General features: G+C 41.1%; 1 protein-coding gene across 1 annotated transcript in view; it reads left to right on the top strand.

Annotated features, from left to right (window-relative positions):
- The first annotated feature begins 521 nt into the window (after positions 1–521).
- LOC121426251 (ubiquitin carboxyl-terminal hydrolase 40-like) overlaps positions 522–19,580 on the top strand; it is a 42,639-nt gene continuing 23,580 nt past the window's right edge. The window contains exons 1-7 of the mRNA XM_041622478.1: positions 522–1,036; positions 4,699–4,766; positions 5,619–5,732; positions 6,770–6,895; positions 14,621–14,659; positions 16,184–16,330; positions 18,184–18,327. Coding sequence (XP_041478412.1) covers positions 835–1,036; positions 4,699–4,766; positions 5,619–5,732; positions 6,770–6,895; positions 14,621–14,659; positions 16,184–16,330; positions 18,184–18,327 — 840 coding nt within the window. The 5' untranslated portion in view covers positions 522–834. The remainder of the gene's footprint in view (positions 1,037–4,698; positions 4,767–5,618; positions 5,733–6,769; positions 6,896–14,620; positions 14,660–16,183; positions 16,331–18,183; positions 18,328–19,580) is intronic.

Here is a 19,580-nt window from a genome sequence, read left to right as displayed (position 1 = left end):
TGCAAAATGACACTTGATTGCCAACACATTAAACGGATCCTTCTCAGGAGAAAGGGCATAGAACACGTTAGAGGGTGCTATTTTTGGTAATTGGCACAGTACAGAAAGCAAGGGTACTTGATATTGCATTACCTAAAACGGGCCCTCCCCCGATGTCCTCCTCAGGTGAAGGGGGCACAGTACAACAGTAAGGCATGGGGAGGGGGGGTGTCCGGACACTTTATATTTTGAAGCCTTTTTTTGTCTTTGGATTACACTAAAAATATGAATTCAATTATCATCTTCTGTTTTGTTCTCTATATTATTTCCCAATATTTTCCTAATATTTTTAATTAACATTTCGTACTAAAAAAAATTCTAAATGACTTTCTAAAATTGATTGTCCGGACACACAACAACTGGGTATACACGTTCGGGAGGGGCATTTTTCTTTCATTAAAAAGGACACTTTTTCAGTGCTTGCAAAAAGTGAACCCCCCCCCCCCCCCCCCTCCAGCACTGTCGTCACCATAATTGCGACATATCGGGCACACGATTACCACAAACACACCGGTCACAAACACAGGCCATTTATATTACCGCTGTGTGCGTTTCTTTTGCGCACAAGTAAAACCATGGTATCACGATTTCTTGATGGGTATATTCAAAATGCACATGAGCTATATCACACAGCATGAAATATGCATGTGCGAGATGTGGCTAGTAGTAGTAAGAATATTAACCCCGTTTACCGATGAGTGCATGATAACCGGCGATTTTCGGTGATTTGGCAATTTGGGTGGAATTCGTGTTAATTCACCGAAAAGAGTTAATCAGTTCCTTATTAGTATTATCATGTTTGGAGATTTATTTGGCGAAGACGAGACATATTCTGGCACGAACCAAAATTCGCCCGAGCGATTCAGCGGAAAGGATGGGCCCCAACAACCCCCCTTGCTCCGGGGAAGTACCGGCCTGGCGGGCATCGCAAACCAGGGTGCAACTTGTTATTTGAATTCACTTCTTCAGACATTGCTCTTCACACCAGAATTTAGAGGTACCGGTACAAAGAATAAGAATGGAGTGTGTGTTAACCGATGAATGTTTTTCATTAATGCAATATATTATAATCAGCCTTAGAATTAAGATCTAACAAAGACAAGTTTAACTTTAAAGTTTAAGTACCGGTATGGTCAGTTCCCCTATGTCTGCGCGGTCTCCCAAGTCTGCGCACCCGCGTATCTGCGCGATTCTAGTAAAAGAAGATACGCAACGAGCATGAACCTTACACATGCAATACATAGACAGGTATTCATAAAAAAATCCGGCTAAAAAAGGTGGAAAAATAATGAATTCAGGGCATTTCATTTGACGGCCTCAAAAATGCAGTCTTTGTCATCAAAATCCCCGAATCATGTGCAAAGTGAATGAGTGCGCAGACATGGGGTACCATTGTTTTTTTTCAATCTGAAAATGACTTCCCTAGGTTTTTTCAAGAAAATCCTATATTTTCTTTCATTTTTTGATGAGAAATTTGGTACACTTACTCTTACTAATATAAGGAACTTTATAAACTGAAAGATTTTTTGAAATAAGAAGATATTCATGTTAACTCTGAGCTCAAATTGTTAGGTGCGCAGACTTGGGGCCCACCATCATACACTTATTTTGCGAATGTGAAAAAGTGACTCTACTTTGGAAATATGTTACAAATTCATTAGAATGAATAAAGGCAATGTTAATCTTACGAATTTTGAAAAACTGTTTGGTATTATAACTGATAAGTTTGTAACTTACATTTTATTGATTGTGAAATATTACATATATAGGCCTATTTGTAAATTTAGAGGTGATACTCCAAATGTTGAATCCTTTAAGAATTTTATCAAATCTCAAAGGGAAACTGAATACTATATCTATGGCCAAAAAGAAGCAAGCTTGTTTTACATTTAAAAAAATGGAGATTTGAGCTTTGAAGAAGTTCACTTGTAAAACATGTTGTATTTTTTGTTATACCCCGCAAGTAGATCTACAGGTTAATATTTTGCCATGGCTCATTACCTGATATATTGGTTGTGCGTATGTGTTCAGACTGTAATTGTTTTAGTTTGTTCTGGATTATGTTACTTGTCACTTTTTTTTTCTTTATCAATGTTGTTTTATTTTTGTTTGTTTGATTACGAACACGTCACTAGACTGGCAGTAAGGTCTAAGGTTTATCGCAAATTGGTAATCAACATACGAAGTTGTACAGCAAAGAATGATGGGATAGGTGGCAAAGATTTCAGTGCACGTGTGCCTGGAGCTAGCTCGATTCCTTGATGCTTCGCGGTTCTGATTAGTGATAAACCTTAATCCAAATCTTGAGAATTTTTTTTTAAAGTTAACTAGCCTAATGTTAGATCTATAAATAAACATTTTGAGTTAAAGGGTAACATCACACTTTAATTCAAGTCAGACTGGAGCAACAGTGGGTGCATCCGGTCAATGAATAAAATTAAACTTCAAATGATTAAAAAAACAATAGAAAGATGTTGAATATTTTTTTTTCTCATCAGAAGATTTGACCCAAAATTTCAAACTGTCACAATTATCATCTTGAGCACCATCCCCATTTATTTTTTTTTTAAACTTCAAACTTCTTAAAGTTTAAGAAGATTTTAGTTAAACTTCCTGTTTATTTTATTAGTGTTATGTTTCACTTTGTTTTTATCTACATCTTTTTTTTTACATTGACTGTCAGTTACATAGAATGGTAATGTAGGTGATAGTGGAGTGATCTACGGACATGAACAGAGATTTTTATTGGGGAAAACCCAAGCGATTTCTCTCTGTCTCTCTCTTTTCCTCGCTGCTGTCAAGGTCTATCCTATTATCATTAAGATTTATTCTATTATTGTTAAGTTCTGTATCACTGCTTTGTCAACGTCTTTTTTGACATTGACTGTCAATTACGTACATGTTAGAATGGTAATGGAGGTGATAAGTGTATGGGGGGGGGGATCTATGGACACTGAACAGCTATTTTTATTGGGGAAAACCCAAGCTCTCTCTCTCTCTTTCCCTCGCTGGCAAGGTCCACTCATTCAATGAACAAGGTTATGATATACCGGTAACCTTGTTCTCAGTTATATCTCCATGTGTGGCAAAATAAGGGTGGCAATATTTGGCTAATTTTCTCTTTTTCTTTGGGGCAAATGCTTGATTTTTTTACACTGACAGTTATCATTACACATATTATTCATACAACTTGACTCTTATTTAAATTTGATTTTTAAATTATTTTTTTCTTAATTAAGAATAGAGATCAAAAAATGAAAATTTTCTTGCCATATTACTTTCCACCACTAGAGGGTGTACACAAAAATATGCCCAAAATTCAAGTTTTTGAGCGCTCTGGTGAATACAAAAATTATTCCCAAGTTACTATTGAAAAATAAATTGCAACTGTAAGAAAATTAGTAATTTTGGTCACAAAAGTGATATTTTAATGACTTTAAAGTGTGTGCTCTGGACAACATTGGCATACCGTAGTCCTACCTGTAGATTCCCCACAGGCAGGGTGGTAGCAGTGAACAAGTGGCAAGGTCTAACAATGCACTGAGAGGTGCTTTGTGTAATGGAGTCCTATCCACGAGTACAAATTGGGATGAAGGCAGCCGGCAGCCGAACAAAAAAGAAGAAGAAGTAGAAGGAAACAAATGATAGGGAAAAGAGTTAACTTTGAAATTATTGTCTGGATATTTGATGTGAAATATTAGATTTTCATTTTGAAAAGGTCAATTTTTTTTATTGCTCGCTCAACAGTAGACTACATATTTAGAAATTTCATCTTGACCTTGTTGTGAGGCTTGTTCACCATTCTCTGCCCCTTTACAGTTGGACTCATAATACTACTGGTCCTGGTGGGTGTTTCATAAAGCTGTTTGTAAGTTATGAGCGACTTTGAGAACAACTGGTGATCCTTTCTTGTGGTGAATGATATGCACCATTCAATGTTCATTGGTGATAGTTTAGCGCGTAAGAAAGGTTCACCAGTTGTTCTTAAAGTCGCTCTGAACTTACGAACAGCTTTATGGAACACCCTCCTGGCATTACACTTTAGTTGGATTGTTCGTCTTCAGTCATACATGTAATATGACTTTTGAAAGTTACTAGATCTGGGATTTATAGTGTACCAAATCCACTCTGCAGAGTGCCCAAGGTTATTATTATTATTTGTTTGGCGTCACCTGTGCCTGGGAGGCGAAAAGCGAACTGAATCACTATGACCCGCAGGTCTCTCCTCCCGATATAACTGATTGGGGGGAATGCAGGTGGACCACTACACCGGGGTTTCCCCCTACTCTTATACGAATAGTGCAGTGGGTTCTTAACGTGCAAAGGTGGTGACTCTCCTCTACACGGGGCCTCCATTTAACGTCCTGTCCGAGGGACGGATATGGTGCATAGAAGGAAGAGAGAGAGAGAGAGAGAGAAGTATATGGGATGATAAATAAAGGAACCTGCTTTGAAATTCATTAGATTCATGAGAGCTTTATTCTGAAGTCATTTGTTCGGATTTTGAAATTGGCTAAAATGTAAGAAAGAGTTGGAAGTTCCTGTAAATCCTTTTAACCTGTGTACATAACCATTTTGATATTTTTTAAAAAAAGTTTGTGGTTTTGGCTTAATTGTATATTTTTTAATACAAAATTTTATGATTTTTTTTTCGTTCAGAATCTCTCTTTGCTCTGGGACAAGATGAACTGGGAAATATTGCAGATAGGGAGAAACCAGGGAGTAAGGTGAGCAATCAAATGTCATTTTTATCATCTCCTTTTATGAAACTTGTGATCTTTAAAGTGATTGGTTAACATTGGTTTGACTTTTAAAAAATCTAAGCTAGAAGGTCACACTTGTCACCTGTGTCTGTGATATGTTACAAAAATGTAGCCCAGAAAAAATTGCGTTCGAAAATAATTATTTAGTGCTTCAAAAATTGAAATATAAAGTGACCGGAAACACCATCTTAATTTCATCCTATACACTTATGTGTACTATTTAGGCGTCTATAAGACGCCTTTTTACAAAATCGGGGTTTGCCTTGTTGTTTTAGCTTTTCATTCTCAATAATGGTTGTTTTCAGGGTTTATTAGTTCTAATACATGCACTTGTACAGATGTTTCATCTTGGTTTGAGAATTTTTTAAATCGGCTGCTCACAAAGTTAAACAATACCTTTAAGATTGGAGTGACATATTTATGTAAACAAAATGTGTAGTTTTCATTATTTTATCCACTGAAGGCTTAAAGTTATTTTTTAAGGTTTGGCATTCCAACACAATGTCAACCAGGAGTAATTTATATTTTGCATCCCGGTACTAAGAATCTTGCTTTAGGATTGGTCAGAAGTCTGTCACGTGATATAGGGTAGTTTCATCACTCGCTTTCTTATGCATTTTAGCAATCTGGTTTTGAAAACACCACCACCACCTTGAATTAGAACACATGATGTGCATACATTCTCCCTTCAGGTGCGAGTTATTCCCATCCATTTTTTCTTAAGCATTTTTAGCAATCTGGTTTTGAAAACACCACCACCTCCACCACCATGATTTGCACACATTATTCCCACTTCTTGAATCTTCATTCCGACAGGTGCGAGTTATTCCCATCCATCTTCAGCGGTTGTTCGCTCGTCTTCTGTTATTAAACCAAGGGAGTGCATCCACTGAAGAACTAACAGATAGCTTTGGATGGACCAACAATGAGGTAAGCCATGATGGGGAGTCACCAACATTTGAAATTGATTTTATGAAGATACATTTACACATATCTATACTTATCACACTGCGTAAAACAGATTTTATCTACCTTGAAAAGTTGAAATTGATTTTACATGTGCATGTAGATGATTATTGATAACACTTGTTTATAATGTATACATGGTATCTATTTCTATTTCATATTTTATGTAATTTTGTAATATCAAACTTATGATTTTTTTTTATTGTGTTGCAGGGCCCCTTTGTATCAGTTTGCTCACTGAATGGGCTACCCTGTTAAATAAAATAAAAAACGAGAATAAATAAATAGGGCTCAAATCAACATAGTAGATGTTGATATTAAAGCTTATAGTTGTTTAAAGTTATTTTTTGCTATGGTCATCATTGATTGTTATAATCATTGTTATTATTATTATTAGTAGTAGTAGTAGTAGCAGTAGCAGTTGTAGCAGTAGTAGCAGTAGTAGAAATAGTAGTAGTAGTAGTAGTAGTAGTAGTAGTAGTAGTAGTAGTAGTAGTAGAGGTAGTGGTAGTAGTAGTGGTAGTATAGTAGAAGTAGTAGTAGTAGTAGTAGTAGTAGTAGTAGTAGTAGTAGTAGTAGTAGTAGTACTTAGTAGATGTACATGTATCATCAGCATAATTTTCACTTTTATCAGATTACAAATACTGATATTTTTCCATTAGGTCCAGAGCAATTATTGAATAATAAAATCTTAAAACTGGGCAATTCAATAAAATGATCATATTTTGTATGTCTGACCCTGCTTTTCTCAAGTCTTACTTCACTTCATGAACTGACCAAGTCATGGTCATTTAACAGCATCACAGACTGTCAAAAGAACCAGAAATCAGAGACAGAAAATTTCATGAAGGTCCCACTTATAGGGGGTCGGACGTACATATTTTGTGGACTTGCCCAACTACAAACTGAGAAAGAGATTGGGTTTTTGATGTCACTATTGTTATTATCATCATCATCACAATCTTAATCTTCACTATTTTCATAATTTTTTTTGTTATTAGGAGCTACAACAGCATGATGTTCAGGAGCTGAACAGAATACTGTTCTGTGCCATAGAGGACAGTCTTGTGGGTACCTCCGGAGAACTCTTGATCTCAAGACTCTATAGAGGATCAATTGTTAACCAGGTTTGTCCATAGGATGTTATCCATTTAGGAGCTAGAAGGGGGTTATCCTGTAGTCAATGCCTTTCTGGTTCTGACACACTATTCTGTGCCATAGAAGATAGTCTTGTAGGTACATCCACAGAACACTTGATCTCAAGACTGTAGAAGATCAATTGTTAACTAGGTTTGTCCATAGGATATTATCCATTTGGAGGTAGAAGGGGTTCAGCTTGTATTCAATGCCTTTCTGGTTCTGATACACTATCCTGTGGCATATGAGATAGGCTAGTGGATACATTAAAAAACTATTTACCTACTCTAAGCTTGATAGTGGATCTTTTGTTAACCAGGTTTGTTCAAAGGTGATGTAATCTATTCGGATCTAAAGGAGGTTAACCCTTAATATGCCATTTTGATTCTGAGACACTGTTCTGTGCCATAGAAGATAGTCTTGTACATAGGTACATCCGGAGAACACTTGATCTCAAGACTACAGAGGATCAATTTTTTGTTAAATGTGGAATCCTTTGCCCAAGAACATTCTATTTACTTCAATAACTCCATACATCTACTTGATTTGCTAGTTCAGCCCTCTGGACTGCCATACCCGAATAGAACTCCCAAGGATTTAAAAAGCGCGAGCGCGCCCTCTCCCGTTCAGGCTTACTACCCATGATCACCGCGCAACTAGCGTCCATCTTCCTCTTTTGCTTTCGGCAAGCCACCTGTCAAGACGTGCTCAGATAAGTCTCCTAAGAGCTCAAATCTTTTTGAGCTTTGGTATATTATTTTCGCTTATCTGTGGTGCATTCTCCCTTTTAATTTCAATCTTTCCATTTGTGTGTAAGATTGTGTTCAGAATTTACACTTGGCGTGACTTTTTAGACGTGTTTTTGGTGACACTTAAATTGTTTTTCTAACGTTTGAGTTCTCGTCGCGCCGCATCGCTAGCGCGTTCGCGAGGCACCGGGCTTGGCCTGCCTACGTGGCAGCAAGCCTTCACCACCTGTCATGGTTATTGTTCTTCACGTTCAAAGCGTGGTGGCTTTTGGTGCCGTTTTTTGAATTAAATTCTAGACAGCCTCTACACTTTGTTGTCGAGGGTGTTATTGTTATTTCTTTTTGCAGGTTGGGATCTTCAACTCTGTTCCTTCCTTGCTTTCTGGAATTGATTTATTAAGATTTTCGATTGATTATTGATTGATTAATTCTTCAATTCTCTTTCCTTTCTGTTCTGAATAAATTTCTTAATTGATATTTTATTCACAGGCGGATCTTAAAGCTCAATTCCTTTTTCCTTCTGTTCTGAATAAATTTCTTGATTGATATTTTATTCACAGGCGGATCTTAAAGCTCAATTCCTTTTCCTTCTGTTCTGAATAAATTTCTTGATTGATATTTTATTCACAGGCGGATCCTAAAGCTCAATTCCTTTTCCTTTCTGTTCTGAATAAAATTCTTGATTAATATTTTATTCACAGACGCTTCGGGGATTGTTTAATTCGGCTTACGCAATTATACCTGATGATTGTTTGGTTATTCAATCCCCCCTAAAAAAAAAAAAAAAAATTTTTTGTTCTTTACAGGTGGGGTCTCCTTCCTGTTAGAAATTTTTTTGACCTGTCCCGGAATTGTTTTCTTCGTTCAATTCCCTCTTCCCTCCTAGTCTTATATATTTTTTATTTCGACAGGCGGGCTCTACGATTCCCTTTGAGGATTTACTGTGTCGTTCTTCCTCTTGGAATCGTTACTAGAGACGTTCCTCCTTCCTCCTGTTCTGAATTTCTTTACCTTTCCACAGGAGGTTACTTTTTTTTTTTCCTCTTGGAAATTATCGTAAAATTTCTCTTATCTGGAATTATTTGTCTCTCAATCCCTTTTCTTCCTGCTCTGAAATGCTTGTTTTTGTGTTTCTTCGCAGGTGGAAACTTCGTTCTCTTCTGAACTTGCATTCATTTTTGAATTTTGTTTCGAATTTTTCCTTCGGGCACAAAAAAGAGAATATAGTAGGGGAACCTTGTAGGAGTTTCTTTTTTTCAAAGTCTCCGACCTCCTTTTTATTTTCTTACAGGCAGATACCTAAACTATTCTTAGGTTCTTCTTCCTCCCTACCCCTCCCCTCTTGTTTTGTTCTGTTTGCTCAAACAAACTCCTTTTAGGAGGAGGGAAAGACCACTCCGGTCTCCACTTTTAATCTAAGCGAGATCTTTGTAAAAAAAAAGAAAAAGAAAAATTCTTGTTTTTCCTTTTTCAGGGTAGAGAGAGGTATCTTTGAATGGGACTAACACAGCCCCAGAGGACCTGGTGCCCTCCACGGGGACCGTCCCGATTGCAAGTTACAGAAGTCGGCCGCCTCCAGGCGAGCAGGAGGGACGCCGCGGTGAGCGCCCAGCGGCGGTGAGTATGAGGGTGCGTCGATCAGCATTCCGAATTTGCGGTCGGATGCTAAGAGAAGGAAGGCCGAGACTGTGGTGCCACGGTCTCGGACAAAGGAAAAAGTGGTAGCCAAGGCTTCCAAGCCTAAACTAGGTCCTGCCGCCGCAGCACCCATAGGGCTATGCGACCCACCGGCTACCGGGTCACCAGAAGTCCGGAGGGAGAGTGCGGTTCTCTCCCCCCGGCACAGGTCAGGATCTCTGCCGTATAAGTCGTCCTCCGTTGACAGCATCGGGAGAGATCGCCCAGCCCCTGACCGCGAGAGGCGTCACACAGACTGTAACCACAATCTGATTGTGACCACAATCTGACCCCGTCAGATTCGGGTGAAGTTTCGTTGTTGGCGGCCGCCCTGCCAGGGGCGGCAAATCGTAAGAGATCACCCGTGCCTCTTGTGCCTTCTTCTGCTCCGGCCACGCCGGCGGAGCCCGCAAAATAAGAAGAAGAAGAAGAGGTCGAAGGAGAGGTCGGCCAGCCCTGTTGCCATGGGCATTCCTCCTTCAGACCCTCTTATCGGTGGCCAGATGTTACAGTCATACATGTTATGCTGCTATATTCTGCTACCGCGAGAGGCGTCACACATCGGGCTGTGACCACAATCTGACCCCGTCAGATTCGGGTGAAGTTTCATTGTCGGCGGCCGCCCTGCCAGGGGCGGCAAATCGTAAGAAATCACCCGTGCCTCTCATGCCTTCTTCTGCCCCGGCCACGCCGGCGGAGCCCGCAGAAAGAGAAGAAGAAGAAGAGGTCGAAGGAGAGGTTGGCCAGCCCTGCTGCCATGGGCGTTCCTCCTTCAGACCCTTGTGTCGGTGGTCAGATGTTACAGCTATTCATGCTGCTACATTCTGCTACCGCGAGAGGCGTCACACATCAGACTGTGACCACAATCTGACCTCGTCAGATTCGGGTGAAGTTTCGTTGTTGACGGCCGCCCTGCCAGGGGCGGCAAATCGTAAGAAATCACCCGTGCCTCTTGTGCCTTCTTCTGCCCCGGCCACACCGGCGGAGGCCGCGAAGAAGAAGAGGTCGAAGGTGAGGTCGGCCAGCCCTGTTGCCATGGGCGTCCCTCCTTCAGACCCTTGTGTCGGTGGTCAGATGTCACAGCTATTCATGCTGCTACATTCTGCTTTCGAGTAGTGCGGGTTCACCCCACCCTCGACGTCTACTCACCCCGCTGATGCCCCTGAGCATCAAGCGAGACAAGTGGGCAATAACCACCAGACACCCGGGAAATCCTCGAGCGATTCTGTTAAATCGCCAGCCAGTGCACCGACTAACCGGGTGCCCCAAGATCGCGTGTGCTTTCCAGCATTTTCGTCGATCTCAGAGCACGTGTCCCAGCCGACACGCGGGGCCACCCCGGCGCTTACTGGACAACCTCCCGGTTCAGTCCATAGAGCGAGACTCCCTTTATGAGGACAACCCCTATCCCGCGGGCGACTTTTCAGTAAGCGCTCAGGCGCTGCTTGACAAGTATCTACCTCACATCTACCCTCCGAGCGGGGGTATTGATGAAGCAAGGGAGTCCATATTTTCTCGCCCCGCCTCTTCAGGCGCTCCGAGCTCAATCAGCCGAATTGGGGGTCTCGGAGAGTGACGGGGTCGCTCTAGACGAGGCGGCTCCTACGACGACGAAGCCGCCAGCTCCGTGGGTGTAAACCCACCCCCGCTCTGCTGCTGCCCGGAAGCGCCAGGCTCCGGCGCCGCCGTCTCGAAATTTTCAAGCCTCTCGAGGCTAGCGAGAAGGCAGAGGCAGGGGGGGGGGGCGATTATTATGCAGGTACTCCCGATTTCGCCCTCTACGTCAAGCTCACATACGGCGACGACTCCTTCAGCGGTAACTCTCTCCATTCTTCCCCCTAAGCGGGCCCGTAGATTGGAGGTATGAATCTCTTACATACCGCATGCCGCACTTCTCTCGTGAGAATGTTTGGCTGCTTTGAGAGGACAACCTATCACGTCCGCGGACCGTCCGCCCAGGCGACGGGACCGTCGCTTTTCTGGCCTGAACCTCACTTTCTATTCGAAAGTAAGGGTGCCCTGTCTTACTTAGCTCCTACCCTTGCAACGCCAGAGTCAGGGCTATAGTACAGACACCCGTTCTCCAGCGATCGCCGCTGAAGAGAGGGCGACTCTGATATGAGCACCATCACCGCTCAGCGGTATGTCTCACTATCTCATAGCTCTCCGAGCTTATGAGTATGTATATCGGATCTGAATGTCACGGCGATTAAAAGTTCTCCTGTGCTTAATAATCGCTATGCCTTCACCACCCGGTGCATTATGGTTATGTTAACCTATTTGTCTCGTATTCGGGCGGCTCGTACGAACCCTGCCCGAGCTGCCATCACCGGTCGTCCCCCCGGACACCGCCGGCAGCACCCGCACCGAATACGTGGAAGGAATCAGCTTTTCATATGCTAGATATCCCTCCTGTTGACATTCACAGCTGTTCCCCGAGTCTTTCCCGGTTGGGTAAACATCATCTCGGAGGAAAGTAACCGCCGTACATCTCATGAGATTGTTGGCTATGTACGTGCGTTCAAACTTGTTTAAAGCCCCAGGATTCTCTGTCGGCATTCTATGCCTACTTTCTGGGCACACCCACCGTACCGGGTCGGCGAGTTCACACCAAACTGTACACCGCCAGACCATCGGTCGAGCTCTAACTGTCTATCTTATAGACTGCCCTCTATGTGGGTCAATCTTGCGGGCGTCTCCGCCGCTCCCTCCTTGTGCGGAGTGGTCTACGGTGGATGTCTTTACCGTGCCCGTTAGTCGAATCGGCTTCTTTCTTAGAAATTTTTTCACGGCACACTCGAGTCGCCCCGCATGCTGCTTTCATCCTCCTTCCATGCAAGGCATGTGGCCAGGGTCACCGCACGACCGAGGATGATGTAACAGTGGATGGATGTATGCTTATGCCTTCCTAACCACGATCACTACGACCCGCCTTCTCTCGGGCCGACTGTGGATGAGCCTCTCCATGTAAGTGATTTACTTCACTGGAGTTCTTCTTTTAGAAATTTAGATTCTCATCCCCCGCTGCTTAGGGCGTCATTTTTGCCGCCCCCCGCAGCTTTTTGGAGCTCCTTATCTTACCGATATCGGACTGTTCCACGCTGCCGCAACCGGCGCCGGCGGTGCTCGCTCTTACGATCACCTGAGAAACAGGCCTTGTGACTGTTTTCATAAACAACTGGTTCTCACCGCAGACTGATGGAAATTTTGTGATTACTTCCTCAAGTCTCCTTCGCTTGTTTCTTCAAGCGAGGACTTCGACACTCTTAGCCAGTTTCCGTCCCTAACTTGATAGGACAGGGCCGTTGCTACCTCATTCGATTCCGTTGGGAATGTAACGGTTGAGGTATCATATCTGGCGATGTCTGTTCGTTTAGAGCATCTCTTGATGGTCGTTTACACGTAATATCGTGACAGATTTTTTTTCGCCAGCTCCCTCTGGCGTACACTTGCTGCTGCTAGGGATTCCCCCGCCCAGCGGACAGCCATCGCAGCCTAGCCTCACGGGCTCTCTCGGCGATGGTGGCTTGAGCCAAGCCACCTCTTCCACCGCGGGCACTGCACCCTCAGATGGGTGCTTCAATCAGTATGGGAGAAAGGGGATCCTGAGTTCTCTCTCGATCACTCGGTCTAACACACTTTTGTCGTGATGTGTACCGCGCTGTATCCCTGACACGCCCGGTTGAGCTGTTTTGACCAGACTGCTCTATTCTACATAGGCAACATGTCCGCGGCATTCCTTATTAACAGGATGGCACTCAGTCGCTTTCTCGACCCTTGTCTGCCTTACGAGTGGTTTTCTTCCTAAATCCCTACTCTCCGTCGTTCCTGGTCCCCTTCGGACCGCTAGTAACTTTTTACCACAGCTCTCTATCAGAATTCTGCAGATTTCTGCCCTCACGCATTTGAGACAGATATCGAATTCTGGGCGCTTTCTCCCACGCGGAGGCTTCCCCTACAGAAATTTCCAAGCTTGCGGGAAGCGTGCGACTAGCTTGCGCAAGCTTGCGGCATGCTAGTAACTAGCATGCGGTTAGCTTAATAAGCGTGTGATATGCGTGCAGAGTAATAGTTAAGCGATCTTTTAGCGAGCAGGGACTGTTCGCTAGCATGCACTCGCTTATTAAGCGAGTGCCCTGCTAGTCGGATGCTAGTTACTAGCAAGCGGCACGCTTAAATTTCGGTAGGGGTTCTGAGATATCTCGCCTTCTCAGATTGGTCGATTGATCACTTACTGAGCCTTAAAAGCTTCAGTTTTCCGATCACGATTCTTGTTGAAATTTTCAACAAATTTCGATTCTTACGCTCTAGTCAGCAGGTGATGTTGTTCTCCTGACACTAGGCCGAGGGCCCATGATACTTAGTATTCCTGAGTATACAGGGCATTCCTCTCGAGGACAATTTTGAGGGCCGCCTTTTGGCGCTCAACTAACTCCTTCACTTCTTTCTACTTGAAGGACATTCAGTCCAGCGAGGCGAGATTTGCTGCTTCGGCGCTTAAAGCAGCTGCGGCTTTTTCCCCCTCTCCCTAAATTTCGTTGTTTTTGTTTTTTTCTTTTAAAATTTTCTTAGGCTTACAATTGAAAACATGCCTCCCTACGGTTTGAGTCCGTGCTGGTCTAGCAAATCAAGTAGATGTATGGAGTTATTGAAGTAAATTATGAAAATACTTACCTGATTTTCTTATTTACGAGATAACTCATACATCTACTTGATACCCTCCCACCGACCCTCCGCCTTGCGTAGCAACATGTTTCAACGTATGGGCTTGCGAAAGGTGAGGAAGATGGACGCTAGTTGCGCGGTGATCATGGGTAGTAAGCCTGAATGGGAGAGGGCGCGCTCGCGCTTTTTAAATCCTTGGGAGTTCTATTCGGGTATGGCAGTCCAGAGGGCTGAACTAGCAAATCAAGTAGATGTATGAGTTATCTCGTAAATAAGAAAATCAGGTAAGTATTTTCATACTTACTGTTATTTTTACTGCTTTTTAAAGTCAAATGATAAAGCTGTCATGCAGACTCACCTTGAAAAATCACTTTCGATTTCTTTCCTATGCAAGAGCTTGTTTCCCTGACCAAGGGGTCTCAGACTTTGGCAGAGACTTTTCAGATTTTTTTTTCAGAGGGGAATATAATGCCTGATATTGTCATGTACTGGTATCAGAAACTCTGATCTAATGTGTTATCATTATTCATTTCTCTATATAAGAGTATGAAGGACCACATACTACTTTTCGCTTCAGTGAAAGATATCACCTTAACTATGTTTATTTTCTCCTTTTCTTCTAAGATTACATGTGAAGAGTGCAATAGAATAAGCGAGAGACCGGTAAGTTTTTTTAGTTGTGTAGAAATATTACAGGCATTGAAATTCTCTCGAAGGGACATGCTACCAATGTTTTTATGGTTTTAGATGTCAACTTTTCTTCATCATGCCAAATGTTTTAAACATATAGGCCCGAATTCACAAAGGTGGTTTTGAAAACCCACGGTTGAGTCCATGGTTTATACAGATTTCCTGTATAAATTACGCTTAATTTACTGCGTATCAGGCGCGTGTATGAAACATGTCCAATGCTGATGCACGCTTTTGTCAGTGTGCACCTAATTGACGCCAGTTACCATGGTTATTTACGTTATCTTTTTCATGAGTCCACTGTTTGAAGAGTGGACTCATGAATAAAAACAGTGGACTCATGAATAAAATAGCGTTGATAACCACGGCAACAGGCGTCAATTTGGCGCACTGTGACAAAAGCGCGCATCAGCATTGGAATTTTTCATAGACGCGCCTGATACGCGCTAAATGAAGCGTAATTTATACAGGAAATCTACATAAACCATGGACTCAACCGTGGGTTTTCAAAACCACCTTTGTGAATTCGGGCCATTTTATTTCTAAGATGCTGCTCCTTGTTCAATTCATCATATTATGGGCTTTATGGCACTTCTTTATAGTTCAGTTTTTTGATATCTTACCTTTTATAGTCTACACTTTATTCTAATTTTGTATTTTACAGTGTAGGGTTGTTAATGTCGATTACATTGATTTGACTTAAGCATATCAGTAAACATCTTTTAAATCTATTAGAAGGTGGATGTTACAGACTTGACATTGGCTATAGGTGGCTCTGCAGGAGTGATGGATATTTCAAAATCCTGTAATCATTTTTATGTTTCATATAATCTATGGTTCTATAAAATCCATTCAGATTGTATTCACCTACAAAGACAAACGATGCTAATTTTAAATGCGATATATCGAGCCATAAAAAGTATTCTAGGATAATGACATACATTGAATTGTTCGCTGGCTGTAGGAGGTTCTGGAGGGACGATCAATACCCTGAGATCTTGCTATGTACATGTAGATGAGCAAAGTTATGCAAAGCAGTAAACCAATATATAATCTATGGTTCTTTTAATTAATTCTTGGAGGATTTTGTTGACCTTACGCTAGCTGTCGGAGGCTACGTAGGAGTGATCGACATTTGGGATCTTGCTATGCAAATGAAGATATTGTGCAAAGCAGTAATCTATTTAGGTTTCATGTAATCTTTGGTTATCATTCTAGGAGGACTTCTGTTTCCCTTGCGCTAGCTGTAGGAGGCTATGTTGGAAAGATCGATATTCTGAGATCCTGCTAATTCGATGAAGAAATTATGCTTAACAGTAATCAGTATATAATCCATGGTTCTATTAAATCATTAAAGAATGACTTTTGTTGACTTTATTCTAGCTGTAGGAGGTTAGGTAGGATTCATTGAAACTTTGAGATCTTGCTTTGAAGATGAGCAAAACTATGCAAAGCAGTGACCAATATATATTCTATGGTTCTTTTAATTCATCCAAGGAGGATTTTGTTGACCTTACGCTGGCTGTCGGGGGCTATGTAGGAGTGATGGACACTCTGAGATCTTGCTACGTGGATGAGGAAAGGATGGAGGGTAGCAATCAGTATAGGTGTGACCGGTGCAAGAAATTAGTCAATGCAAGGAAGGTGAGATCATTTTCAAGTCATTCATTCATTTTTGTATCTGTAAGTCAGCCTGTCTCTCTCTGTTTTTCTGTCTTTGTCTCTCTCCTTGTCTGTGTCCATGCTTCTAACTTTACTTTTAAGGGCAAGTTTCCCCCAACAAAATTTTGATTTCAATGAAACAAGAAAAATCAATGCTGAAAATTTCATTAAAATATGAAATGAGAAAGTTAAGGCATTTTAAAATTCTGCTTATTTTCATAAAACAGTTATATGCACATCCTAGGTTGTATGCAAATGAGGGAACTGATGACGTCATTCTATAGAAGAAAAAATATCGGTAGTTTTTTCTAAATGTGAAATAAGTTTTGATTCATATTTGATTATATTTAAGATATTGTAATAAATTAAGAGAGAAATGATTAATTGAAACGTCATACTCTCTCATTTGCAAGTCACCCTTTTTATGCATGTAATTGTTTTGTGAGAGTATTGACATAGTAAAACATGAAAATATTATGATTTGCAAATTTTACGCAACATCAGATTTTGAAGAAAGTTTCAGTGATATATATGCTTATTTGATTTTTCACTTTTTGTCTCACCTGCGAAGCAAAGTGAGACTATAGGCGCCGCTTTTCCGACGGCGGCGGCGACGGCGGCGGCGGCGGCGGCGTCAACATCAAATCTTAACCTGAGGTTAAGTTTTTGAAATGACATCATAACTTAGAAAGTATATGGACCTAGTTCATGAAACTTGGCCATAAGGTTAATCAAGTATTACTGAACATCCTATTAGAGTTTCATGTCACATGACCAAGGTCAAAGGTCATTTAGGGTCAATGAACTTAGACCATGTTGGAGGAATCAACATCGAAATCTTAACCTGTGGTTAAGTTTTTGAAATGTCATCATAACTTAGAAAATATATGGACCTAGTTCATGAAACTTGGACATAAGGTTAATCAAGTATCACTGAACATCCTGCATGAGTTTCACGTCACATGACCAAGGTCAAAGGTCATTTAGGGTCAATGAACTTTGGCCGAATTGGGGATATCTGTTGAATTCCCATCATAACTTTGAAAGTTTATGGATCTGATTCATGAAACTTGGACATAATAGTAATCAAGCATCACTGAAAATTTTGTGCAAGTTTCAGGTCTCATGATTAAGGTCAAAGGTCATTAGGGTCAATGAACTTTGGCCGAATCGGGGGTATCTGTTGAATTACCATCATAACTTTGGAAGTTTATTGGGCTAGTTCATTAAACTTGGACATTAGAGTAATCAAGTATCACTGAACATCCTGTGCACGTTTCAGGTCACATGACCAAGGTCAAAGGTCAATGAACTTTGGCCGAATTGGGTGTATCTGTTGAATTACCATCATAACTTTGAAAGTTTATGGATCTGATTCATGAACTTGTACATAAGAGTAATCAAGTATCACTGAATATCCTGTTTGAGTTTCAGGTCACATGATCATGGTCAAAGGTCATGTAAGGTCAATGAACTTTGGCCATGTTGGGGTTTTTTGGTGAATAACCATCATATCTCTGTAAGTTTATTGGTCTAGTTCATAAAAAGTGGACATAAGAGTAACCATGTATCACTGAACATCTTGTGCGAGTTAGAGTAGTATTCAAAGTCAGCACTGCTGCTATATTGAACCGCGTGATGCAGGTGAGACGGCCAGAGGCATTCCACTTGTTATTTTAATCTAGCATTTGTTGGGGTGGACCTGCCCTTTAAGATTCTTTTCCTTTATGTGAGTGTTTCTTTGATGATTTTCTTTTCTTCTTTTCCTTATTTTCATGTTCATTCCTTTTCTCATTCTTTTCCCCTTTTCTCTATCTTTCTCTCTCTTCCTACAGGGAGCTAGGATACGGTCGTTACCACCGATATTAACCATCTCGTTGCTAAGGTTTAGCTATGATTTTGTCAAGCTTGAGAGGTACAAAGAGACCGGGCATTACACCTTTCCATTGGAGCTTGATATGGCTCCGTACTGTGAACAGGTTAGTTGGCTTTGTAGTAATGATGGTGGTGATGGTGATGATGATGATGATGATGATGATGATGATGATGATGATGATGATAGTGATAATGATGATGATGATAGTGATGATGATGATGATGATAGTGATGATGATGATAGTGATGATAATGATGATGATGGTAATGATGATGATGATAGTGATGATAGTGATGATGATGATGATGATGATAGTGATGATAATGATGATGATGATGGTAATGATGATGATGATGATGATAATGATGATAGTGATGATGATGATGGTGATGATGATGATAGTGATGATAATGATGATGATGATGGTAATGATGATGATGATGATGATAGTGATGATGATGATGATAATGATGATGATGATAGTGATGATGATGATGATGAGATTACACCTTTCCATTAGAGCTGGATATGGCTCCGTACTGTGAACAGGTATAGTTGACTTTGTAGTAATGATGATGATGGTGATGGTAATGGTGATGATGATTATGATGATGGTGGTGATGATAATGATAGTGATGATGATAATGATAATGGTGACGATTACACCTTTCCATTGGAGCTTGATATGGCTCCGTACTGTGAACAGGTATAGTTGACTTTGTAGTAATGATGATGATGGTGATGGTAATGGTAATGATGATTATGATGATGGTGGTGATGGTAATGATAATGATGATGATGATAATGGTGATGATTACACCTTTCCATTGGAGCTTGATATGGCTCCGTACTGTGAACAGGTATAGTTGACTTTGTAGTAATGATGATGATGGTGATGGTAATGGTAATGATGATTATGATGATGGTGGTGATGGTAATGATAATGATGATGATAATGATAATGGTGATGATTACACCTTTCCATTGGAGCTTGATATGGCTCCGTACTGTGAACAGGTATAGTTGGCTTTGTAGTAATGATGGTGATGGTGGTGATGGTGATGATGATGATGGTGGTGATGATGATGATGATGATGATAGTGATAATGATGATGATGATAGTGATGATGATGATGATGATAGTGATGATGATGATGATGATAGTGATGATGATGATAGTGATGATAATGATGATGATGGTAATGATGATGATGATAGTGATGATAGTGATGATGATGATGATGATGATGATAGTGATGATAATGATGATGATGATGGTAATGATGATGATGATGATGATAATGATGATAGTGATGATGATGATGGTGATGATGATGATAGTGATGATAATGATGA

This window comes from Lytechinus variegatus, chromosome 13 (assembly GCF_018143015.1).
Source record: "Lytechinus variegatus isolate NC3 chromosome 13, Lvar_3.0, whole genome shotgun sequence".
Taxonomy (NCBI): Eukaryota; Metazoa; Echinodermata; class Echinoidea; order Temnopleuroida; family Toxopneustidae; genus Lytechinus; species Lytechinus variegatus.
The sequence above is the reverse complement of the archived record's forward strand: the minus strand, read 5'-3'. Positions and strand labels throughout refer to the sequence as shown.